The sequence below is a fragment of the Psittacula echo genome (assembly GCF_963264785.1).
Source record: "Psittacula echo genome assembly, chromosome: 1".
Classification (NCBI taxonomy): Eukaryota; Metazoa; Chordata; class Aves; order Psittaciformes; family Psittacidae; genus Psittacula; species Psittacula echo.
In genome coordinates this window covers 65,909,965-65,937,911 of record NC_137735.1, presented here as the reverse complement: position 1 = coordinate 65,937,911, position 27,947 = coordinate 65,909,965, and the positions used below count along the sequence as shown (strand labels likewise).

The 27,947-nt window shown below is 38.5% G+C and overlaps 1 protein-coding gene across 3 annotated transcripts in view; it reads right to left on the bottom strand.

Annotated features, from left to right (window-relative positions):
* The window catches only part of SLC10A7 (solute carrier family 10 member 7), a 144,107-nt gene that overhangs the window by 7,067 nt on the left and 109,093 nt on the right, over window positions 1–27,947 (bottom strand). For all 3 annotated transcript variants that reach the window (XM_080617520.1, XM_080617521.1, XM_080617522.1), the window contains 3 exons: window positions 19,915–20,080; window positions 16,825–16,876; window positions 15,253–15,326 (listed from right to left, as the gene is read on the bottom strand). In XM_080617520.1, coding sequence (XP_080473646.1) covers window positions 15,253–15,326; window positions 16,825–16,876; window positions 19,915–20,080 — 292 coding nt within the window. The remainder of the gene's footprint in view (window positions 1–15,252; window positions 15,327–16,824; window positions 16,877–19,914; window positions 20,081–27,947) is intronic.

Here is a 27,947-nt window from a genome sequence, read left to right as displayed (position 1 = left end):
ATAAATTCCCATTTCCAACACTTTTTTAGGTTTGCCTTAATAAAAGTTGTCTCTTCCTTATGTAAGGAAATGGGTTTTTTTTTTAATATTACCATGCCACCAGTGCCTCACCATTTCTGCCACGCCTAGGCTTGCTGAAATCTTCATGATGTTTCCACAGCACCATTTCTTGCCATTATTTTGATTAGCTTTATCACATTTACCACTAACAATCTCATCCCCATACTAGTTGCCTTTACTTATGTGGCTATTACCAGGGAAAAATTAAATCAAATAAATAAAGGCTTGCGTGCTAATTTGAATATTATAATTACCTTCAAAAGAACATCGTGGACCTATCACAGAATAGGGTTGTTTATTATTAACACTGATTTCTGGGGCTTGAAATAGACAGCATTTGGATAGAAATTAAACAGGCATTTGCATTATATTAAGGAGTGTAATTTACTTCAAATGCCCATCAAACTGCTTTTGTAAACAGATAAGGGTTTTATTGCCTGTTTCCAGGCAACAGCTTGACCCTTATGCATCCTTTTCTGTTCTCTAACCACAGAAGAATAAACTAGAGCCCCAGCCTATGAACATGCTATATTTATGTTCCTAAGACAGTACCTGGGGTTTTGGTAGTGCAATTTCATCCACAGATCCAAAACCACTTTAGTAAGCTGAACAGGACTCCTACAGAGAATCAGAGAACACTAAAATGACTAGCCTAAGATCACACAGAAAACTAACAGCAGAGACGTGAACAGAATGGATCCAAAGTGACTGAGACATGTTTTAAATTACTGTATATTTTCTGAAATATGAGAAAATTGAGCCTAAAAGGTAAATTCTGTAGAGGAAAGCTATTGCAGTAAACCAGTAAAAGAAAATTAAAGTTGTCAAATATAAATACAAAATACTATAATTAGTGTGACAACATAATTAGATCACTGAGTGGAAAGAGATTCTTAATTCACAGCATGTTTAAATACACGTCACAACAATAGGTTCCTGTAAGCTACTAATGTGCAATTAAAGTGCCTGTTATTTACCAGGAAAAACTAACTGGTGAAAAGAAGAAATAATCATTTCTGCATTATTTCCTTGGAAATAAAAAGCCCTGTTGCTTTTTATGCACTTCTGATTTTTATAATTCCAACTTTGCCAGTATGCAGCTGTCTGAGAAAATATTTCATGACAGAGATCCAGAGACTACAGTCACAAATGCTTGTGTCAGTAATATTAACACAAAGCTAAACAAAACAGCAAACATTTTTGTAGCAATGCACAGTAACTGCAAGCCTCAGTACGACTGCTAATGTTTTCCAAACACACAAAGCTCATGCAAATTCCTAATTAAAAAAACCATTTTAATAGTTACTCTTCCCTCTCTTACAAAAAAAAAAATCCCAAAACAAAACCACAAACAAACTACATATTGTTTATACACATAAACCAAAACCAAACAAAGTGAAAACCAAATTCCAGCTAAAGAAAGAATAGCGACATTATAATGCTTGGGCTGTATGCTGTATGCTTCAGCTGTATGCTGAATCTTAGCCCGTAAAGCATTTTCAACATGCACTAGGAGAAGCCATAACAGCAGCACTGAGTATAATAGCAGTGTCATGAACAGGTGTTGCTATAACAAAACTAGTAAAGTGAGACAAGTTTCAATCTTTCAGATAGACAGCAAGGAATGAAAATGCTAAGCAAAATGACTATGGTTATTTTTATTTCTGATTGTCCACTCTTGTTTTCCTCATTGTTTTTTTGCATAGCAACAAATCACATATATTAAAACCCAGACCACTGTCTTAGTCTTCAGTTTCCTCAAAGTACACATCAGCTTCTACACCCAATTGTCCCCTCTCCATCCCCCCCCCCCCCCCCCATATTACTAGGGTATTTATCTGTCACCTGGTGCATTAACGCTGCATTCACACATATGAAAAATAATGCTTGTAAGGATTTTTCATTTTGTTTTCATAGAGCCATTAATCATGCTTATTTGTATTTCAGGATAATGGACTGACTTCTGTGGGTCTTCATCTTGACACTGGAAGAGGAACACTGGCATTATCAGTTTATAGACAATCTTTCTGTTACATTTTAAGATTGCTGTCGTGCTGTGAAGGCTCATGCCAAAAAACCCCATTCGCATTACTGTGGTTTATGAAGGCTTTATGAAGGTTTATTTCAGGCTTTCAGCAGCTTGGTTCAAGTCCTCTGCCAAAGACCCTCACCCACTACCCCTCATGAGCACTGAATGACAAAATGCTCCTCTGTGGTTTGGTACCAACTCGAACAGCTTTGCTCCAAGTGGAGGTGTAACAAACTTGAGTTGCCAAAGTCTTTTAAATACCCTTATTGCATGAATACGCATCCAACTGCTGGATCAGAGCTGACCAAACACTGTGAAAAGTGCAAGTCGGTTGTATCCCATCCTCCCCCAAAGAAAGGAAATGTGGTACCCAGCTGGGCTAGGAAATAGCATCTCACCTGACCAGGACTACAGAGAGCTGTAGCAGAAGGAAGGGAGCACTGAGTTCATGCCACAGATATCCCTTACAAACAAGATAATTAGTATTCTCAGCTTTTTACCCTGAATTTCCCTTTTCTCCTTTGTTTGGCTTTATTTCTCCTACCAGTGCTCCCCTGTGTTCCCATCTTCCTCCTTGCTCTTTGGCTCTGGTATTCAGGGGCTCTTTTTCTGTTTGCATTTTCTCTCTTCCTCGTTTTTCCTCCTCTTCCCCACTTCCACACTTCTAGCCTGCTTGGTTTTGCTTCCCAAGACCTTTGATTCTGCTCACCTGCAGCAGTGTAAATTTTGGGCACTTCCACTAAAATCACTCAGTTCCACTAAGCCCAGTGGGCAGTAAAATCACAGTCCCAGTGCAACTGAGAGAAGTGAGTTGGTATGGAGTACATTTAATTTTTCTCCCTCTTTGTGTCCTCACTCTGCCCATTTCATGTAATAACTTTGCAAACCTGAGGAAGAGCTACCAAGAGAAAAGCTGTCCGTTGTGACCTTCAGTAACAAGGAAGAGTGAGAAGATTGCTCTTATAGTCTGGTATACGAAAGACCCGTTTGCTCTCCACTGCTCCAGGGTATTCCAGCTTGGCTCTAAGGCTGTGTTTTATCAGCCCTGGTCAAAAGCTACTGTTTCTCTACTAGCCTGCACAACTCAAAGCTATTTATCCTTCCTCCAGCTTTGTACCCACTGTAACCTCCCATATCCTCGCCTTTCCCCTCTGATACTTTCACATTTTGTAGTCACCTTCTTAAAAGGCCTGTGAAAGTACTATGCTGCACTTCACTACATTTAGTTAAATGTAAAATAATAATAATAAAAAATCCTAAAAGATGTGAAGGTATTTTTAAGAGAATTTAAATATAGGACTCTTTTCATCTAGCTATCACTGCAGTAATATAAATGAAGCAAATTAATTTTAATGCTCCAAGGTACTGATTCTGTGTCACTGTCACTGACAGGATCCAACTAGACTTTATGAGATGGCATTTGACTTTATGGAAGTGAGCACTATGCACGCATTTACAATTTTACAGGGACTTTAAGCTGTCATGCTGAAAAATGTTTATAAAACATTAATCAAAAAATGCCTCTTTAATACAATGCATTGTCTGAAAGATGTTAGAAGGCACATATTGTAAATGGATTCTTTTTCTGACTAAAGTAATTTCTACCAAAAGCCTTTCCCCACTGCTATACTAGTACACAGTGTGGAGAGATAAAGAGCACTTTCTCAGCACATTACTACCTGATCCAAACACTTGGGAAATCACTAATGTACAGCATGCCATATTTCCATGTCACACATGACACATTTGTCTAAAATTACCCAACAGAGTTTGACATTGCAGCACATTCCATAGCAGAGCTTTCAACTGACATCTGCCAAGTAAGAACTTCAAGTAGGAGCTTTCTTCTTCTAACAAGCAAGTAAGAGTTTTCTTTTATCCTATACCCATGATGGAAGTGATAAAACAATAAGTACTGGAAATCAGGGTGGGTTTTTTTCTATTTTAATATGTTTATTTTATGCTTGCTGAATGTGTAAGCTCCCCTTAAAGCACTGTTTCATCATCTGCTGTTTTCTATCATATTGCAATGGGTTCAGAGAACTTAATAGAACATTTTTATTACCACTGAAACATAGGCCATTATCTCTCACACCCAAAGCAGAATTATTGCTAGATGCTCTACTTACGTACTTCACTGTATAGGTTTTTCCCCTTCAATGTCTTCATAACAAACAAATTATCCTAAAACTTTATTGCTTTCATTACTGAAACACATTCCAAATCACAAAACACTGCAGCATTTACTTCTTCTTAGGAAAAGAGGTTTGGGGCAAAACAAAGAGGTCATCACTAGGGCTATGGAACAACCAGGCACTGAGGATTCAGAATGCCAAACCACCCTCACAAAGCAGTGAAATGCCTTAGCCTCTGGATTTTCAGTTCTCCTTTCTACTTGTCTATACATTTCAGAACTCTCAGTTGCTATAATTTTCAAGTGTAATATGCAAAACTGAATCAAGTGTATGATGGTAGCTTCTCTGACACTCTCCACAGTACTCTCTTTCTGAAGGATACTCTCAGGAGTTGATATGAGGGGAACATTAGTAGGTCAAATAGCTATTTCTTTTTTTTTTTTTCCCAATGGAAAGAAGACCCGTGAAGAGGAACATGTATTACATTAAACCCCTCCTAAGCTACCAGAGCGGGGTTTTTTCTGTGCTTATCCCTGCAAAGGCAGTGCCAAATGGGCACCTGAGATTTTACCATCAAGTTTCAGAACAGTATTGCATGCAGCTGAGTGACTGCATGGTGGGAAAGGGTGCAAGATCTCAGCAAAATCCAGTTTAGAGGATTAGAAAAAGGTTGTTCATACAGGTGGCTACCAGAATGACAAGATGCTACTAATCTCCTGTTTGAAAACTTTCTTAAGGGTTTCCCTGTTTCTTCCCAGGCAAATCACATTGCTATGGCTAGTTTTGAGGAGATAAAAGTGTATACACTATGCTTATCCTCAGTGAAGACTAGTTGGGCAAATGTTTCTTGCCCTTGTTCAGACTGTTATGACATATTGAGATCACAATAGGAGAAAATGCTTTTGACAAATTAACTGGTTAAGGATTCTTTTTCCTGTATGCATGCCCTCTCCACAGCGTGTACTGAACTCAAGTTAAATGCTTTTCCTTCAGGACCAGTTTTTTTTCATGAATAGGAATAGCTGAATGATATCTGACAACACAAATGCTTGCTTGCTGCTGAGTATTTCCATTTCAGCTGAAGAAAGCATCTTCTGACGTAATATGAAATCACCTTTCACTGGGGGGAGAACAGGATACTTGAAGCTGAGCCGAAAACAAGAACCAAGCTCTTCTCCAGGTGGAAAATTCCTTAGAGGATAATTTGGTAGTCCTTTTCCAGCCCCACTCCAGCTGTAACTCAGATTTCTTTTGCCCTTAGCCTTAGCCAAAATAACCTAGACCTTACAGTCATTTTGTACTCTGCAAAGGAATGAAGGCTGAGAAAAGTAATAGACAACCTTTTCTACTCTCTTATCCAGAAGAAAATAACAGTGTCACAGTAAGATTTCATCTGCAGTAGCTAGACAATAGTTTACAAAAGTAAAATGGTTTGTGGCATTTTTGGTTCCATCATACCTCGATGATAAAGCCTAGTGTTACCATGGAAATATAACTTTTGCAAGTAGATATAAAGAGATCATCCATCAGCACAACCACAGCTGTCTTCAGGTGATATGACACTTGGTCTCTGGTTGGGAATGATGTACAGTGTTTGTTACATTTGAGACCACATTCCCCTTGCCTTTTTGCTGACATATATGCTGTACGAAGACTTATGCTTAAAATATTCTCAGGGGAAAAAAAGACAATTTTTTCACTATGTTGCAAAATGGAGCACCATCCCAGTTCAGTTTGGAGCTCTGCATGGATCCTGATCTTCAAAGTAATTCTCATTTTCACCCCTCTCTCCTTAGGAAAGACAAATGATTTACCAGAATATTCAACAAGCCCTTCCAGTACATTAATATCTAGTCCTCTTCTGGAGGACTAGAATTATTGGGAAGGCTTTGTACTGGATCAGAGTGATATGGTCACATATTGGCCATACAGTTATGCTTAGGATGCAAGAATTTCGCTGAGCCCCATACTATGTTGTAAGGGACTGGACTGGTCTAATATTTAAGTAAAGAAAGAGAAGAAGAAAGAAACGAATGAGAAATAAGGTATTTCTTTTGCTGTAACTTTAACCAGAATAAAAAAAAAAAAAAAAAAAAGAAAGAAAAAAGAAGAAAACCTAATATGATTTGAATGTTTTTACTCATTCTTTGGGTAACTGGCTCACTATACTCATCACAGAAATCAGTAATTTAAGTGCAGTTAGTAGGACACAACACATCTTGATACTATCAAAGTTTCAAGTAAAAAGTACAGTTTGTCTATTTCTGGGTTTTCAACGGGTGCATTTACATTGGAAGTGAGGTTTAATGAACAACATAGGCAATCTTACCAGCTGCTAACAATGAAACATTTAACACCAACAACTGAAGACTAGTGCCTTAGACTCCACCTGTCTGACAATCTGGTAGTAGCAATTAGGTAACAGGGAATTCAAGAATGAATTGAACCATCATAAGTTGTACTTTATGTGTGACTTTAATTTGGCACCACAATGTGGGCACAGCAAAGCTGTAAGCTGATCCTCACACTCCAATGGCTTTTTTTATTGCTCAGATGTCAGGTCACTCTTCATAACATACTCAAGGCACAGGAAAAATCGTTCCTTGTAAGTCACTAGCAATATCTAAGCTATGAAGTTAAAATGAACGGAATTTAAGCACTCATTCTCTTCTCTATAATTCTTGTAGCTAACACTTTTTGAAGGCTTAACAGGTTAGACCTACTAATGAAAGGAATTCTGGACGAAGAGGTTGACCAATGTCCTAAAACCACAAAGCTGAGTTTGATTATTTTGATTATTTCTTTGAACATTACTGCCCTTTCCAAAAATAGCTAAGGCTAAGATTTCTCAGCATTAAATGTGGATTTTGTTTCCACATATTAATAAAAGGTCATTATAAGCATGTTTTATAATTGTTCTTATTATATTTGTAAACACGATCAGGAAAGGATTATGCTCCAAACTGTTTCATGCTATCTTTTAACAGATTTTTGTAAACCTGTTTTCCTCCTGAAACCTTGTTTCAAAGGAAAATATGACACACAAATTCATTATAAATGGTGAAACAAGAAAACACTTATTTTTATTAAAAAAAAATAATGTTAGGAATACTAGCATAATTTTTCTTTTAGCTCTATCTTCATCTGATTTCAGTGGCCAAGACAATCCATGACGCCAGACTTCAGTGCTCCAGTTATTTGGGAAGGCATTTTGAGAAAACAGCTCACTACCTAGAATTACTGAGGGATACTATTTCCTACTCTAGAACTCTACGGATAAGGATTATGCGTTTGCCAATGGTCATAGGCAGCTTTTAGAGGAGGATCTCTCTCCCAGATTCCCAAGGCTATTCTGCAGTAGGGGACTTCTAACTTTTGCTGCTGCTGTTGATTTTTCACATCTTTGCACCCACTGTTTTAGAAGTGTCTGGAGTCAGCAGCTCAGACTGGCTGCCAGAAGGCGCACTGAGAGCAGCAAATGTAGATGCAACTCTCTCAGGGACACCCAACGTCATCTTCAATACTCGCCAGCTTTAGTATGGGTGACACTTGTAGCCTCTGCCAGCTTGAGGTAAAAAAAATAAATCTTGAGTCATGTCCAAACATGGATCTTCTCAAGGGTAACCTGTCAGGTGTCTGTTGAATATAATGTGGTTTCTTAAAGCAGATAAATTAAATTTAACTGGTTTTGGTGGAGAGGGAGAACTCCTGTGTCATTATCATTTTACAGATGGACATGTGTGTTTGTTTATTTTTTTCTTTATTATAAAGAGGTATGAGCTTGCTGTCATTAAAAACCTGCAATCTGGTTTTTAGTGTCTGATTCAATTACATGTACATCTGGGAAGACACACAACCAAATAAATAATTGGAGAGGTGCAACTCCGAAATGACAATTGTTATTCATCGATCTCTTTCTGCAAGTCGAGATTGAGAGATGTAAACTTCAAGTGAATGAGATCTCCTGGGTGAGATTCTTCAGTTCAAACACAGTAAACAACTGTTGTCCTCTGATGCACATTTTAGTACTGCTGGAGGCAAACTTTCTAAATATTAATAAAAAACCTATACAGATGAAAAGGAAGCCCCGGGAGCTGGTACAGAATTACTTGCCACATTCCAAGTCTAATCAAAGAAACATGTTTCAGGTCAGAAAGGAAAGGAGATTCCCTAATTTGCACTAGTATTTCCCCTTCTGGAATCACAGAAAGGTCAAAATTGAGTACACTCTGCTAGATTAGACATGCTATATGGTGAATCTTGTGATTATAAAAACTCTGTGTCCAAAAGCCACTGTAACTCACTGGACTATGCCATTTCCTACTTTCAGACTGGTTTGCAGCATATTTCCTTCCTGAAAGTATATCCCCTAGGGATGCTCTGGTCTGAAAGAGATAAACACAGGGTGCTGGCCCAGCCACTTACATGAGTAGCAAGGGAGAACAAGAGAGATGCTGTGGCAGAGACATCCCAGCAACCACAGCCTATTCAAAACTGTCAGTCTGACTTCTTGCAGAGATAACCCCTTCAAGTGAGTGGTGGCCTTAGTATTCGAGAAATGTCTGTGCAAACATTCATATTATTCCTAATGATAGAAATCTTCAATCTATATTTCATTTTGCTAATATTCTGATATGGCAGCTGTGCTGGAAATAGCAGCATTTCCCACACATTCTTTGGGGTCTACTGAGAACGAAGACATGCCAATTACATGGTAATAACCTGAATAATAATACTGTTCGGTAGGAACCAAACATTCATTCTGGAGGACGGCTGAGCTAGAAAAGGCAATCGATGCTGCCCTCACATTGGGCTACAAAAAAAGGTGTTAACATGAGAGAAGTGCAGCAGATCCAGGTGATTCTGCTCTCCCTGCTATCATCTCATGTAACACAAATCCCTCTGTTCTTGTTTTGCAGAGACAGGGAGAGGACTAAGAGAAGGGGAATCACAGAGCTGAGGAAAAAGCCCATTTGCTCCTTCCAAGCAAATGCTGGGCAAAGACTGAAAAGACGAGAAAAACCTTTCATTTTGGCTCAAAGAAATACCGTATCAAAACCCATTGAAGGTTCTAGCAGTCACTAAGTCCCCATGGATTTCAGAAGCAGGAATGGGAGAGAGTTTCTAACTCTTTGACAGTAGCGAAGGGTACATACTGACCCAGACACAGCCTCCACAAGACACTTACACTTTTAAGCATATTCCTCCCGTCTGCCCTACTAATTCTAGGCAGAGGAATAGACAGATCACTTTCACATCGCACTACTGGACACAGAGGGAAGAAATGAAAGTTAAAGTCAGTAACAGGTAAGAAAATGCACAAATTCAAGGACTAATAACACCAAGATGTATGCTATGATGCCAGGAGTAATATCACCTGTCCAACGCTCACAGGAAAATTTCAAAAGTGAAAGAGACAGTATCAAAAGTCTATTGGAAGCTTTGTGAGAGCAATTAGCCAGGATTAGTATAGCCTGAACACTCACCTAGGGCAATGTACCTGATTTTACCATCTTACTTTCTATTACAGAATTATTAAGAGATGCTTACCTTTTAAAAATTAAAATTATCTACCTTTTTTTAACACAAATTAGAACATTTTGGCATTTTTCTGACTAAAGGAAAAAAGCGATTGTCACCACACAGTAAGAAGAGCCTGGGCTGGATTAGTACAGCATTTCATAGAGTTTGGATGTAGGAAAAAAAAGACGAAGCAAACCCCCAGCTAATATTAAACAGCAGTGGTTTAGGCTGTGTAAATACATTATTTATCTCTGAAAAACCTTGTAAGGGGATAGCTGTAGAGAACATGAGTAAACTATAGATAGCTGTGAGCAGATTGGAGCTATATGTGAGCACGATGCACTCTGTCACATTGTGCAGCTGGGGAACTCGGGGGAAGGCATGGACTGATTAATCCATAGCCTAGACGATCTGCTCACAGACAATTGTGGTGTCTGTGAATGTGCTTGTGCATTACAGCAGGCTTTTAAGAATTGTTCACGTACAGATATACCAGTTCCCGACTTGTGCAGTAAAAAGCTGAGTATTTAAAAAATAAATTTGAATGAAATGAAAACTAACAAAATAAAATTACCATTTTGCCTTTTATTTGCAAAATTAATTCTATTCTTTCCTGAAAGTATTTTTTTTTTTAGCCTTGAAACTTTGATTGCATTACTTTAAGAATACCATGGTGAAAAAACTGCTACGCTGATAAATCCAAATGAGGAAAAATGCACTCAGCATCAAAAACAACACCCTGGTTTTATTATAAGATGCAGTTATTTTGGGTTTGTTTCCTTTCTTTTTTTTTATTAATCTGCTGTTCATCATACCTACAGTACTAACCTTTGCACTTGTGGTAGCCAAACTAGGTAGCAGCACTCCCTTTTCTGCTGATAAAATAATTTTACATTGTAAACACAAAGAATTAAAGTGGAAGTATTTTTTTTACAATCCTGCATTTTACTTCTGGAGTTGTAACTTCTGGCTAGCAATTCCTCTGCAAAAAATAGAATACTGTTCTGGACTTGGCTGCAACTTTTGTGTAAGTGCAAGCAACAACTGCGGTATTTTTTTAGATGAGCCACACTGATAGCTTTGCACTTCCTTGAGGCCTCTTCTCTTCTCACTGAATGAACTCCAGGGAATGGCATCATGTCGGGCTTTCCAGATGGATTATGTGAAGCCATAGCTCAATGTCATTTTCAATAGCAAGGCTCATAATTAAAGGTCAAATAGTCACTTCATCTGCAATCAATCAATAGAAGAAGTACTAATACTAAGTACTAATCAATCAATGGCAAATGCACTAATAAAAGCCATGCATCAAATGTCCGCATATGTGTGTGCTCACATGTACTGTGCATATATGTGAGTAGGGAGAAGGAGAGAAAAAGAACAAAGTGTGGGTGAATATGCCAGAGTGTGAGTACTATATTTATCTTCACTCCTTGTAACTTTATATCCTGTTTCAGTCATTGAGTGAAATACAAATAAACATTAGTTTTTCTGCATATGTGACGTATTGTATTAAAAAAACCTGCCAAAGCACCCACTTCTATGCAGAAATATCGGCTTGTGTTCCTAACTAAGAAACACAAAGGCACCTACCCTGTGTAATTTGTCCTTACACAAACATACCCTGCACTCTGATCTTTGAGACAAAAAAGTGTGTCAACTGTTGTGTCTACAAAATAAAACGCAGCATATGGGAACAGCACTCACCTCCGTGCAGAGCAAGCACTTATTCATGGATTCAATAGCAGAAGTGGCAGTTGGCCTCATGAGCATGCACTGCATGGGAATTAGTTGGTTTCATAATATGGTGTGGGAGAAAGTGACTTACAAAAGTCTTCTCATGCCTCTCCTATTACCACTTCTGAAGCTTTAAAGCTGTCAGCTCTTCTCCCACTTTAGTTGGTGCCATTCTAAGCTCCCCAGGGAATGGGCCAGACATACCTATTTGGAGCTTCACCTGCCAAGCTGAGAGAAATCAGTTTCAAAGTGAAAGAACAAGTGTTGGGAGGTCATTTATACACTACCACTGGAATCTTGAAGACAAACAAAGCAGAGCTCTACAATGGATGTGAAATCAGACCCTTAGCTCTTGCTTTCAGGCATTGTAATGACAGAGGGAGAGGGAAATGCTCTCTCTGCCACAAGCAAACAGAAGATTTCTCGTTGCATGGTTTATATAGTAGACAAATATGAACATATGTCCATATGGACAAATAGTAATATGACAGAACAACAAAAGAGTAATGGCCAAAATACCTGCATCTGTCCTTGTTTCTGCTAAGATCAGGGTGGACAATACTGTGCTGTGGATAGATTTAGTTGTCATTCAGAAATGGCTGATCCTTAAAAACAAATCAGATCTACCCTGCTTCCACCTTCAGTGAAGGAATAAATGCTAGCTGCTCTGGTTAACATTCCAGTTTACATAATCAGCTCAGGGGCATGCCTTACTGCACTACAGCTCCCTGTTTGCATAAAAATGTGTGTTTATCAGCTCTATTTTATCTGGACCTGGTAGTAATATCAAAGAGAGTAAAATACCAGCAGTTTCAAAACAGCCAGCTTGGAACTGATACACAGCAGGCACACCTACATAGTGCATGCACTGTAGGGTGCACATAAAAGCAGCAGGGCCCTAAGGCTTACCGAAGATGGGCTCCCAGGCACTGCCAAAAAGAGCATTTCCCCATTAGGGGTGGTGCTCAATTCAGGATACGCTGCTGCTGGCCTCATGCAAGACAAGCCTGGGAGCTTCAAAGAAACCTCGACAAAGCTGAGCCCCAGAGATGGAATACAGCAAAGGGAGCACAGGTCCCAACCACCCAGGTATCTCAGCACAGGTCCTAAGCAGTAAGGAAAAGCACTGCAAAAGTGTAAAGCCTAAGCACAAATTACATGTTCTGACTAGCTTCCTAGGAGGTAAACTTGCTTTCTATGAGACACCAGCTCTGCAAGGATTAAGTAACTCAGTCTGTCCTGAAGCTGACAGACAGAACAATCAGGAGCTGAGAAGCAGTCACACAATACTGTATTCCACCATCTACCCATTTAATTTCAAATGTTACACTTATTCATGAGACATCTGTATTAGAAGGGTAAAAGTATGTATGGTTGGGGAAAAGCTGTTGGAGTCTTTGAAGTCAAGGTGGCCGAAGTGGTTTTGTTGGTGTGCTTGGGCAAAGAAAGATGCAAAATAAAAAGCCTGACTCACTGGGCTGTGCTAATGAGAGTAGTAATTTGGAACTGGAAAAATGTGAGCCAGAAAGTCAAGCAAGTTGGGGACCTCAAACTAGATTCTTCTAAAGGAAAAAATAAAATATTAAAAGGAGAGTATATGAGCAGAAGAAAGGTGAGCCAATTCAGCTGTGTGTATAGGGTGCAGGTAAAGAAAGGCTGCATGATAATGCTTGGTAGAGTGAGTAAAAGGCACAAAGAGTCCCTTCTTCTGGGTGATGGCAAGCCCCTCTAGGACTTAAATATTAAAAAAAAAAGGCTTTGTGCTTATCTTCTTAGTGTCACAGCAAGCTGCAGAAGTATTCAACAGAGTGTATATAAACCTGTTTTCATCAGGCAAGGAAGACTTAACTTACACAACTGTGCTGTTAAGTACAACCAGCTTCTTTTCTGTATTTATCACAGTTGTGTCCTAAGTTTATACACAGATCCAAATAGCAAGTACAGTAGTTTATTATGACCTATGTGTAATGCTTCATTCTATAAATACAAGTGTAACTGTCCTCCTGAATACAGGCTCATTTATTAGTTGAAGCTTCAGTTTCATAGAACATCTGGCTGAAAAAGATCTAATGTCATTTTATCTATGTTCTGCTCCAAGGCAGGATTAACTAGCTAATTCCTGTCTGAGGCTTATCTACAATGATAGGAGATTCAAGTCATCAATAAGCAACATATTCCAAAACTAAACTGTTTTACATTAGATGAGTTTCCCTCATTGTAACAAAGTCCTTCCATTTTCAAAGTCCACTGTGAAACAGTTACTTTTTGCCTTCTTTGCATCAGCCTTCCATGCATTTGAAAGTCACTACTGTATTTCAGCTATCTTCTCTCAACAATCACCATCGTTTCAACCTTTCTCTGTGGTCCTATTTTTGAGATCTATGATCATCCACAGCACTCTCCCCTGATTTCTTTCCAGTTGGTCCCCATAATTTTTGAATTGTAGAGCCCAAACCATCATGCCGACGTCAAAAGCCATAATGCTTTCAAGCAATACAACTTTTGCTACTTCTCTGCAACCCACAGGACCTTATGTGAAATGAGGTCAGGTTAGTTTAGTATGATATGCATTTGACAAATCTATAGGTCTGTTACTAATTTCCTTGTTTCTTTTTACACTGTTAAAATAATTTATTTGTTTCAGTAGTTTTCTACAAAATGAAGTTAAACTCACTGATCTGTAATTCCTTGTCCCCTCCTTGCCTCCATTGTGAAAAAGAGGCATTATGTTTGCTTTTTTCTTGTCTTCCAGGAACTCCTTCACTTCCCACAGACTTTCAAGGCCACTTGCTAACAGTTCTGCAGCACAGGCCTGCCTGAAGCAAAGAACCCTGAGGTGAGTTTCACTATGTCAAACTGACTTGGAAAACACCTCACATAAGTCCCAACTTGTTCTTCCACTATTTCAGGCTGAGTTCTTACCTTTGTTATTGACACTAGAAAATAACTCTCTTTGATGGATAGTCTTGAAAAGGCATATATTCAGTCACATATGCTTTGTCAAATGCATGTTTTCATATTTTGAAAACCAGTAAGAAAATATTCTTGTCATTTCACTGACTGAACATAATGGATGAGGCAGTAGCAAGTGGCTGTAAGCATAACTGATTAAGCAGTATTTTGTGAATTTCCATCAGAACATCTTATTATCACTAAGGAGTCACAAGTCACAAGTATTTCAATGATGTTGTGATAAGTGAATTCTAATAAATAAAACTATCCAGAATATCTGCAGACTTAAACACACACATTTTGCTCATGTTAAGCAAAAGACAGTATTGACTATTTGTGGTTTCTGAATACACTACATGTTTGCATTTTCACTTGTACATCCCAGCCTTTAGGTGTAAGATTTTACTGTGAGACCTTAGAATTTTTCCACTAACAAACCTAAAACATTATCAATATTGGATTAGGCAAAAGAAAGGGGAAAAAACAACCAACCAACCAACCAAAAAAAAAAACCCAACCAAAAAACCCCAAAATCCCCCAAAACCAGAAAGAAAAGTCCATCTTTCCATAAACAAGATGCTCTTACTGTATAACCACCAAAATCTCAGCTGAGAAGAGCATGTTGTCTGCCCTGTAATAAGCATTTATTTTATCTGTCCAAGAATATCATCTTATGTTTAGTATCATACTTGTGTCATTACTTGTCACACTGAAACCAAACCCATTTAAGCAGAAAAGCCAGCAACCATTATTTTTCAGCACGGCAAGGTATGCATGTTACTGTTGTTTTGCTCAAAAGCTTTTCTCCTGACTTACCCAAGGTGAGCGATTTGTGTGTGGAACAGAAAACGATAGCCACTGTGTCTGCTGGTGTGAAACTAGAGTTATTCCTAGAAAAGAAAGAGTTTTAATAACCTCTGATAGCAAAAACCTTCTTAAAACATCTTCGATCAAATATATTGCTTTGAGGATCCATATGCACGTTCACATCACTTTGATCAGGCCTAGTGACAGAAATAATTCTACACAAAAATGAACAGTAGTGTTTGATTATTTTTTTTTTAAAGCAGAACTGTTTCTCAGTTGTGGCAAACTCTCTAATGAATATGCTGCCATGTGGAGGAGAGGAGTTCTGAAAACAAGGTATGAAGGGACAACTTTATTGCAGCCAAGGTTACTTCTTAAAAGTGCTGTATCAGAGTAGTGGCCAGCTTGCCACAATTGCCACAATGATCTACAATTTCTTTTCCTCGTATGTAATGTTAACAAAGTGCTTAAATGAGATCATATATCCAGTTTACACTATGAGTACCCCTTAGCAGTTATCTTCTACTTCAGAGAAAAACTGCATTTAAGGGTTTACACACTGGGAGTAAGGCCAGGAAGGGTGTAAAATTTACAGAGAGAGAGAGAGAGGTGTGTGACTGGCCAACGGCTCACCCTTTGGTCCAACTTAGGGATAATTTTAAGAGATTCTAAATATTTGCCATAGTGAGTTGGTTACTACTTATGGCATTTTAGATTTCACTGTTAGAACATATCATCTTCCCCCCCAGGTTAGGTTTAGCAGTTAAAATTTATTTAAAAATGCCTTCCAAGGTCAGAGTGTCATCTTGTCACACAGAAATCTTCTTATGGCACTAAAAAGCGTAAGTAGCTATAAGACATTGCTCCCTTCTTTGTGATTCTCCATTACAGATATTGTATAATTTATGCAAAGCATATCTCTGGAGTCTGCTGTATTGTGGCACTTCCCATTCAGCAGAGTGCTGCTAAGAAAAATACAAGACAGTGGTGGATGATCTGACCAGCTCAAGTGATGCATTTACTAGCCACTGGCTAACACCATTCTCATGGTACTATTTTTTGAGAAGTGAATGTACAACTGTTCTTCCTGGTTGATATCGAAAATTAAAAAAAAAATTGCTCCACCAAACATGAGTTCAGGACAACCGTCTTTTAAGAATCACCATATAAACGTAACAAATTTGACATATACAGAGAAGAGTGAATTGCCAGCCCAGCAAATGTATCTTGAGATGCATAAAGTCAAACTGAGTTCTCTCTCTCATATGTCATCAGCATGTCTGCAGGGCAAATTATACCTTCAGTGACATCTGTGCAAATCCATTTTTTTCAGTGGATGAGGTATAGCAGTGATTGATTGAGATTTAACAACTCTGTAATTAACACACAAGAAAGGACAGAATTCAGGTCCTGCTCTCTTAGCCTATGAAACTCTAACAGAGGAAATGCACTGAGGACAATATGAGGTCACCCCTATTCAGAAACCTGCCCTTACACATTTGCATAAACTGTTATCACCCAAACCAAAGATATCACACAAAACAAATACTCAAAAGGTTCTGATTCAGCACACTCAATTACCTTGTGGAGAAGAGGAAAGTCAAAAACATGAAGCTCATCTGAATGGAAAATACTGAAAGAGAAACACATTAAAATTAGACTTAGATCACAGAAGTAAAGATCACTTAAATCTCTGCAATTGCTATGTACATGCCTTCTGCCCCCATACAACAGGTCATAAGCTAGACAGAACCAAGGCCAACGAAATTCAGTAACAGATAATCTTTAAATACTGTCTGGAAGAATAATGCATATCATTACATCCAAGGAAGCTAGCTAATATTGGGGCTACACAAGTTCTTCCTGAGGTAATTAGTTTCATCCAATATTTCTTGACACGATGAATAGCAGTAAAGTTTGCTCCTGCATGCTGCACATCTGTTTGCACTAGTTTTGCTTATTGTGTTGACACAATAAAATCTCTCAGACATGCTCTGGTGGCCAAGTATTTAAAATTTACCCCCTTTCCATTTAACAGGAGAAAGTACAGTGTGTAAGCATGATCTGATCACAGTAACTATTCTCACACACTGGGTATATTACTCTGCCAATGAATTATCACGATGAAGGGAAGATCATCATAGATGTTTTCATTCTGAGACAAAGGCTAATTCCTGGATTGGCCAGTGTACATCGGACAAAGCAGCTTTCATTCATGCTCAGCCAGCTTTGTAAGTGTGGATGGTTTTTGAGCATCCTGAGGGGAGCTCTCCTCTCTGCCAGCTCTCCTGACACCCACAGACAATGTGGGATACACAGAGCCCATGCTCTGTCTGCAGAGATGTGGGGAGCGGGGAGAAGCTGGTGGGTTCCCCACTGTGATATGAGTAGCTGCTGGAACTGCAGAGACAGAGCATCACACCACAGTGCAGTAACTCCCCACAGAGCTGGAGGAGAAACCCGGTGACCTGCACAGACCTTTCCAGGGTGTTTGCAGGTTATGGGAGAAGGGCTTTTGCTTACAGCCCATCTGAGGTGGGTCCTCTCCCTTTTCCTTGCAAAACCTGTGAATGCAATAAAGCTAATGTGTCCCACAGGGTACTGCAAGCTAAGACAATACATTTGATTTTGACCCCAGTTTACAACTGGGAAACATGGCAGGGATATTAGCTGTTACCAGTGACATTTTCCATTCTCTTATATACATTTCCTAGGATGTGTAAATGTCACCTCAGCATGCACTTAATTCTTCCCCCATGAAGCAATCCATCGTTCATGAATTACAATTTTTCTGCAACTAAGTACATTAATTTAATACGCACATAAAAAAAAATCCCTTAATATGTATAATTCTGTAAAGCAATAAGCATGTGTTGCTACCAATTATCCCCTGTGCATATTTTGCTGTGGCTAGAATATTAACATAAAAATTACATAAAAACATTAATCAGCAGACTCATAAATGCAGTTTCATCTCAAACTCCTCGTGCTAATTTCGCATCCTGGTATAACACACATCCAATGGCAATACAGAACTTTTTCTAGAATAAAATGTGCAAATCCATGTTTACGACTTCCTTGTTTTCTCTGTTTTACAAATATTTGGGGAAAAAAACAAACGTCTAATAAGTTCCAAGCAGTTTCAATGCTTACATTAATATTCTTACTAGGAAACTCCAGTTTTGCACACTGGCAATGAAAATGTATACAGAATGATTTTCAGTGTATTGCACTGCAAGTAGTATATACAATAACTCATAGCACAAATGCAGAGTTGTCTTGCAGAGAAACAAAAGAAAGGACCAGAAAGGCAATGGAAGCAACCACTCTACACCAACTGTTCAAGGCAGAACATTCCTTTTTAACTGAAAAAGAGTACTTTTTTCCAAAGGAGCTGCCAGTACAGTAACATAAAATTACTTCATTCTGAGTTCCTCTGCATGTCAAGTCAGAGTTGAAAATTTCCATATCCCTCTTTTTTTGCTGACAACTCTGCACTAATTTAAGTGCACCTGGGATGTGGCCCTTCTCAGGTGCCTATACAAACAAGTATTTTCTTCATTTTGTGAAAACCTCCTTAGCATAGCTTTCTTCTGCTTTGCTTTCAGAATAAAGTACTTATACAGTACCATTTACACTTCCATGTAGTAATTTACCCACGCATAGTGTTTCACAATCCAGAACACTGCCACAACTGGGACAGAATAAGAACTGATCCACAAATGGCAGGGGCAAATCTCCTACTTGAGCAGAGGTTAGAGTTATAGAAGGTACATTATTTTTATTAGACAGAAACGTGCACAAACACACACTTCAAGGTAGGTGATACATTGATTTTGTGAAATCTGACAGCTTTTGAGTGTATGAGATGTGATTTATACTGTAGTATACCGTAGCTACCTCTCCCCCAAGCAAACTAAAACTCCTGTCTCTGGACAGTCTGAAGCAAGATGGGAATTCCCTACTGGGAGAGGAGACAGTGACTGTACATCCCTGCCTTTCTCTGGGAGGTAGTGATCTGCAAGTGTATTTTTAACTGATGGCAAGGATACCAGCAGTCTATTCTCATGTGCATGTTATTTAAGGCTGGATGACTAGAGTGCTTCTAAAACAACCTCTGCAAGAAATGCATTTGTCCACAGAAATATATCAACACATGCAAACTCCCAGCTAGTTTCTACGTTTATAATCATAGACTCACAGAATACCAGGTTGGAAAGGGACCTCAAGGATCATCTGGTCCAACCATAATATGGTAAGAACAACAATTTAAAAGTTATCACAGTGCTTTTGAGTAACAGCTCAAACCCAAATATTTCCTTTCTGATTGGAGTGCAACATTTGTGCATTTATGGCTGTTTAATAACAAAGAAGCCAAAACAGAATGGTTGTAAACACCTGGAAAGTAGTACCATGCCCCTTGAGAAAGGAAGTATCACTGAACAATCCCACGCACACACAAATAGCATGGTTTATCCCTCTCTAAATGCTTACTCAATCCCCTAGAATTATTCAGCCCCTAAGAAGGCTGTTAATCTGATTTACTACAGGCATTAAAAGTACAAGCTCTAGCCCCATGTCAGTATCCCTGCAGTGTTACCCTTTCTAGTATATATAGTTCATTATACACCTGAAACACAGATACAAGATATGCTTTAAGGCTGAACTTACTTATGAACACTATTATAATCAAGCTAAATTTATCAAGGTCAATATTTGGATTGGCGAAAGTATCACAGAATGTTGTGTAGATGATCATCAGGAGGACACAACTGCTGATTGCACCAAATGGAGGCTTCTTCCTTTCAAGCCAGTCCTTGATGTATCTTCGGACAATCTGAAACACAGAAACCAACAGGTTGCCTCTTTTCAAAGATGCAGGGAGCCAAGTTGGGCATCACAAAGTGAATCTGACAGCGGAAAGACACAAAGAGAAGAGAGTAATTTGGATGACGGCCACAGTGGATTTCAAAGCTTCCCTGCCACACAACTCTTCTTCTGGGGAATTTAACATTTGTAGTGCAACTTCCACTGGGCGTCCATAATGAGAGTATATTTTCAAGTACATTCAAATCCATTCTTAATCATGCCAAATGTTCTTTGCTAGCTGTCACTGAGACATGCCCATTAAGCCTCCCCAAAGTTTATCTCCTCTGCTGATACTAATGGATGTATGTAATTATCACAGTCCCCTTTGCATCAACAGACAATTCCAAGTGCAACTTTGGGAATCTTAAAAATCTGACATCTTCAGGAATTTCATGACAGTAGATAATCGAAAGTGATCCATGGAACATTTTAATATTTAAATAGCTAGCAATGCACCAGAAGTTTTTAATTAAATTATAACTCAAGCTTGAAAAGCAAAAGTGCATGTGTTGTGGGAGTTTAAATAATTCAGACTCTGAATATCTAGAGTTTTTGTAAATCCAGAGACAAATGCCATTTGCACGCTTTTAGAATACTAGAATTAACACATGAAAACAAGGAAACCTACTGTACTTGGTGGAACTTTTGCACTTTCAGGAAACAGGATCTGAAGTTGTTTTTCAAGAATTTTTTAGAAACAACTATAAATTTTAAAGTAACTACTACTTTCAAATTATGCCAAATACTACAGGACTAAGCCTCAGTAGATACAATGCATCTATTTTGGTCCTGCCTGGGGAGTCGCTCTTAGCTTTTCTCTTTACTTTGTACAGTTTGAAAAAACTTTTTAAAGCTTTTATCAGACAGCTGCAACTTGTGTTAATTTTTCAGCAATCACATTATCTTGCCTAATTTCTCCTGAGACCTCACGATGTTCTCTGTTACCATGCTCTCTCAGCAATAATAGTATAAGATCCTGAAATACTTCTACCAGAGGGCTCTAAAGGTGTCTCGTTACTTTCCCATAGCAGTACCATTAATAAACACCACCACTATTGGTTTAATAATACAGAACATTTTAGAGGTATTCAAGATTAATAGCAAAGCACCATCACCAGTGCTACCACAGGACCTTTTCACACACTAACTGCCAAAGCTGTGGGATTGACCTCACAGCTGTCAGTTTTCCTTTCTGCCTTCCCAACTTGTTTGCAAGTCTCTCAACAGGGAAGTCCTGGAAGCAGCTATCCCAGTCACCACAGCAAACAGACTTCTTCGACCACATGGCAGGGGACATACTAAAAAATCTGGCACATGTGGTTCATGCAAAGCTAAGCAGGCTGAAGACCAGCACTTACCTCCCAGCACTGCTAAGCTTCCCACCGATGAAAAAGAATAGGTTTACTGGAAACCATGTAAGGGAATGCTCAGCACTCCAGTGAAAACACTCAACTTTAAAGTTTCACACTTGCCAGATGTTAAAGAGAGAACACAACTCAGGATATATGGCCAAACTTCCGAAAGAGCATTCAACGGAGCTCCTTCAGCCATCTCTGTATAAGCCATCGGATAGGAATAAGAGACTGCACGGATGAAAGACAAGCAAGAAAGCTGAGTGAAGACATGTAGCATGCAGTGTAAAAGACATCAAGTGGGAAACCAGATTAGTCTAATCTGAGCGGATTTGGGGCTCTGATATTATCAGAAGCAAAAAGCAAAGTCATTCACCTCTAAAGTGAGTATTTTCTAAGGAAGTTTAAAAGAAGCCCTATTATCCCCTAAATTAAGGTCACATTGGGAAAAAGAAAAACTGCTTGAGACCACCTATTTATTTATGGTCCTTCCACAAGATTTATACTGAAAATAACAAGATGTTGAAAAAGAAAAGTGATGGTTAATTATGCCACAGTGCAACTTATACTGGAGGTATTTATTTCAAAAAAACTATAACCTTGTGTCTGTACAAGGTATAACATACATGACATTAATAACTTTATATATATATATCATGACACGTAAGAGAAAGAAAAAAAGACTTACAAATGAAACTGCAAGCAGTATTTCCTCAAAATCTTCAATCAGCTGATATCCTCCTTAAATATTCATCTCTAATCTGGAATTATTGTGAATAAACAACCCTAAATACCAGTGCAGCTTCTTACTGCATATTGTATTTAAAAAAAAAATAAATTTACACAGACGGACCCTGAAGAAGTAAATTCTGGCTTCAGGAAACCATCTAATCAACCCAGTGTCATGCTAAATGTATACTGTAAAAAGAGTCAAAATACATGCTCTCTAACACAGAATCCAATACATCCTGAGCTTCTCACAAGATTCAAGAAGATCTATAATTCAGAGGTTGAGTCAGCCTGTGGTCACTCATTCAAGCTAATCTAAATTATTGTATAACTTGAGAAGTGAGAAATATAACCCTACAGGTATCCGTAAAAACTCAGCAGGATTTTTCACAGGAAAGCCCGTGTCAGCTGATTCACTGTGACTGAAAAACAATCCATTTGTTACTTATTCATGCCCTGAAGAGTTGTTTCAGGACAAGGATGCCTTGAAAGCCTTTTAATTCTTATCCCAATTCCATAACTTTTCAGGGTTAACACAGAACTTAACTTAGAAAAAAAATATTGCAAAGATTTGTAGTGAAATAACAATAAATCACACAAATACAATAAAGACAAGACACAGTGAAGTACATAGACAGCCAGCCAGCAAACCTTGTTGTTCTGTGGTGCTGGCACTCTCTGACAGGAAGTCTAATAGAGGTTGAAAAGTGATAAGCAATGCAGAATGAAATGATTAAATAAAGAATCTCATAGGTAATATGCAGCCTGGGCAGAGATATTAAGCTTCATTTGTCTGCAAACACAGCCAAAGCTAATACAATCATTTCTGCATGTTATGGCCTTTATGAAGGATGCCAGATTCAGGCTCCATGCTTATGTGCCACCTCTCAGTTAAAATAACGAAGTCCAGTGTTTTTAAGTACATATCAATATAACGGGGGACAAAGGAGGGACAAGCACCGGATAGCCAAGTGGTTGAGAAAATGTCTGAACCGATACTTCTGTGAAAAGATGAACTTACAGCCTAGGGAAGAAATATGAATGACTGACATCCAAAATAGATGCATCAGAATGGCACACTGATGGAAAAGAGCAAAACTGGGATGCATTAGGTTTGCATGGCAAGGTTTTGGAGGGGTGTCTTCTGTGAGAAGATGCCAGAAGCTTCTCTCTTGTCTGACAGAACCAATGTCGTTTGTAGGATGGACCCGCAGCTGACCAGGCCAAGCCTACCAGCGGCAGTGGTAGCGCCTCTGGGATAACAGAGTTGAGAATGGAAAAAAATTACTGTGCAGGAGCAATTGCAGACAGAGATACGAGTGAGACTTTGATGCAGATTCAAATGCCAGCCCCAAAGAGCAGGGAATTCCTGATGGTGGACCCAGAGGTTACACATGAAAGAACAGTGCATGATGAATCCTTTCTTCAGACTGTAGTTTAGTGGAGAGAAGATAACAAGAGAAGCAAGACCTTGTAGGAGGTGATATTCCATAAATAATTCGTTGGAACTAGATGTTCTTAAGGTCCTTTCCAACCCTAACCATTCTATGATTCTCCAAAAGATGGTAATAACCTCACAGAAAATTAGATTATAAAAGGACATAAATGTGCCCATTGGGCAATTGCATCCTGGTGACTATGTCCTGGCAATCTCCAAAGTTTTTTGGAAAGGCGTCAGCTCAAATTTGCTTCAAAACACAGTTCCAGGCTCAAACCTTCCTCTTGCCCAGGATTTAATTTTTAACAACAGAGAAATGTAATTACACATGAATTAGCAGTAGTGTCCCCATTTCAATTTAGTTCTTCTACCAGAATGGTTACATCCACAGCACTTCTCATCCAGACTGCTCCGTATCCTGCCCTAACCTCCTTGTCTAAACACCAGCCTCCCTAAACAAATGTGATTACTGCTCATATGCTTAATTTACTTAACATCCCCTGCACAAAGAAACACAATCTGCTATTCTGGGAAAGCAGGTAAATAATGCTCATCTGTTATAAAATCATACAGGAAAATAGCAGAAGATATGTTACAGAAAAACAATTCACTTATCTAATTGTACCTTCATAACAGTCACACTGCATACCCAGAGAAATTTGTCGGTAAAATACAACCAGACTCTTTTCACCTGCCTGCTCAAGCGCTGGACATGCAAGATAAAAAATGCAATAAACAATGTAATTCATTAATGTTCATTATTAATTAAACTAAATAGGACAAGGAGCTCCCCCACCCTCATTTATATGGAATGGATTAATTTCTGACATCTGTAATACAGAACATCTTCTAAAAACTATCTAGATCTTCAACTCGGGGTTTTTTTTTTTCTGTGGTTTTCTTTTTTCTTTTTTTTTTTTTTTTAATCCCATGATAAAAAAAAAAAAAAAAGGAGGGGGAAGGGGAATGGTTATGAAGTCACATTTTCTGTTTCCGTTATACACACAGGAATATCTCTTTGTATTTACATCATTACATAAAGTCCATTTTTCCTTATTCTATAAACCCTTTTGGATTGATGGAATTTTTAACTGAATTTACAATGTTTTTACTGCATTTCTGCTCCTCTTGTTTAATAAGTATTGCTATGTACTTCTAAACACCTAGGAAAAACACCTGGGGCTTTACCATTTCAGTGAAAAAACAAATGTTGAAGCACACAAGGAAACAAGCTAAAACTATGCTGGATAATCACTATACCTAAACGCAGCAGTTACCTTATTTCATTTGTCTTTTAAGGTAAGATACCTAATTCGTTCTTTACTAATATTACTACTTATAGCAACAGACCTTTGCAATGAACTCTGTAACGTAAAATTTTCTCTTGAAAAGCTTCAAGTGGTGCTAGATATTTGCAACAGTTTAGTATCTTCTCAATATCTCTTATTATGCAGTGATGGCAAACCAAGACAGACAACTGCATCAAATATTGGCAACTACTTTGGTGAAGCCTGGAAGACATGAAAGGGGAAAAAAGTGGAAAAATAAAGTAAACTAAGATGACAGCAACTGTGAAAACCAGTCGAAAGGATCAGATACTGGAATGGAAGGGAGATTGTGTGGGTTGTAGAAATGACATAAATAAAATAGAACATCCTTCACGGATTTCTGCAGCATAGCCTCCCTCTGAATATCCAAGGTCTGCATCATGGTTCAAATGAACAAGATCCTTTTCCAAAGCAGAGCCCATATCACTTCAGCCAGACCCTGTCCTGTTATTTTCTTAGGGCCCTACCTGTGTGGAGGCATGCATTCTCACTTGCTCCTGTATACTGTTACGAAGTCCCAAATTGTCCTAAGTTTACCCAACTCCCTAGAGCTTCTAGGGCATGAACAAATGTCAAATCTACCCTTATTCTATGGTGTGTGCAATCCAATATTTCTTTTCTGAAGACAGCATGGAAAAAAAGCCATTTTTGCAATCTGGGGTTAAAAAAAAAATCTTTTTTTACAAGCATCTTGTTTTCTTTACTCAGCCTACCAAACTCCCCTAAAAGCTATCTTACTCCATTATGTCAGTCAGTTTACTCCCAGAAGGTAGCTTCTGATACATATAAGCCGTCAATGCAAGCTTTACAAAACCCACAGGAGGCCATTTTCAAAATTAACTTTCATATTGTGGGGTAATTTACAACTGTTGCTTTAAAACCTTACAAACAGGTGCAACATGGCAAAAATGTGAAAGGAGCCCTTAGCAGTGGTACATGTTTTCTTCATGTTTTGTGTTTTTGTGGAGACTAGGTTCTGTTCCCTGCTTAATTTGGCAGGCATCAGAAGGGAACAAACTGGTCTGAAGGATGTTTATCTGCCATCTCTGTTTTCTGCAACAAGCTTCCAGAAGCACTCATCTCCCAGGGTACCACTCCTCCTCCCCACAGCTTCCCTGGACTTTGAAGAGAAAGTAGGGCTACTTCCCTGTGGATTTAAGTTACAAGAACAAAAGGATTTGACACTGTTCCCTTTTTATAACAGTTTCTTTAGCTATTGTTTCTCCCACTCACCCACTATGAACAAACATTAAGCTTAGGGGAATAGTACCTTCTATTCCCAAATAACTGCCACCTACCTTTCCCTTTCAATTTCTTATTCTTTAAAAATAAATACACTGCTAAGCTTTTTAGTTTCAATTTCACTGACAACTTGTATTGCAATGTAGCACCCTTTTAGAGTTGTGTTTATAAGCACACCTCCCAAATGCTGATAGGGTTCCTCTGGAACATTTTGGGCAATGATGCAGAAGGCACTTAAAATCCTTTACTTGTAGGACATCAAGATTTTTTTTGTGTGACTAGATTCAGCAAGGACTTCTATACAACTGGCTTCATTTTACAGATTTGGGAAGAAGAACTACTTAGAATCATAACATTAATTTTAGCTTTAGTTAAGGTCTGTTTAATGTGAAGTGCCCACTTTATGCTGGCAGACAAATTACCAATGGGGCAACTAGAGAATGCATGAATGATAATGTACAGACAAGCTTTTTATTATTTATTCATAGAAAACAGTGGGTTTTGGTGTGCTGCTTTGAAAAATGTTCAAACTAGTAGAATATAATGAAAGCACAGTGAAAATTCTATTTCATTAACATTTAATCATAAATCGCTCTTTAATATAAAACATAAAATAAAAGTCTGTCATAAGCACTTAGGTGTAGGGAATGGAGCAAGTCTGCAAAAAGGGGAAAAGAAATACGGCAGTGGTTTTCACTGTTCCTGTTATCTGTCACTTAACAAGAAAAAAATAAGCAAAGGAACAACAGTCTTCACCCAAATCTCACAACTGGTCATGAAGAAACTGCTTGGACATTTCTCAAAACCTTACATTTTGCTGGCTAAAAGTATTCCAAACATCTATAGACAAGGAGACAATTATTTTATCAAAATCACAACAGCCTGGGAGCAGCAATCTTCATCAGAACTCTGCTACCTAAGAACAAATAATCAGACCTTCAAGCTGCCAGAGCAAATTCAAAAATCCTTTCTATGAAATATCTACTACCATGTTTTTCACATAACAAATATTCTCAAATTCCCCTTAGAGGCATACAAGACTGGTGCACAAATAACAAGCTCTTACACACTACAGATCTTCAAGGCTTACACAACATTAGATCTTTATAAACCACTATAGATTATGTCTCTCTTCAAGAGCTCTTGTCAGAGAGGTCTTGTTGCTCTGTAAGTACAAATGCAGTATTAATACTTCAATACTGATTTGAGTAACATCATACTGCCAATTAGCAAAACACATCTGTAGACAGAGATGATGCAGGTCACACTGGTTTTAGCTTTACACAACCTGCACATCTCTGTAGAACAGAGCAATTCTCCTTATTGAAGGCCACCTATCAGTAACTATCTGTTAGACTCAGTGCCTTTCTGGTAACATAATACCTTCATCCTCCTCTAACAGTCCTTTCTTTACCTAACAAATGGCAGCCACCACCTGAACAGAGCCTGGTAACTGCAGCCTCTTATGCATCTCACTGTTAGCAGCTGGAAAAGCGTCTTTGACTCCTGTCAACGGCACTCTTGCCACACTGAAAAAAATGTTCAAGAAACAGTAGGAAATAAGCATCAATTACAGTATTGTGACTTCTTTCTCCCAGCCATCATTAAAAATTCTGACAAGTCAGTCAAGCAACCAAAACTTTCGATACATTTTGCCACAAAGCAAGCAAAAAACCCCAAACAAAACAAATCTAAAAACACCTTCTCATCTGCTTTGCTTATATCCCAGGGGCTGCTGAAACAGCC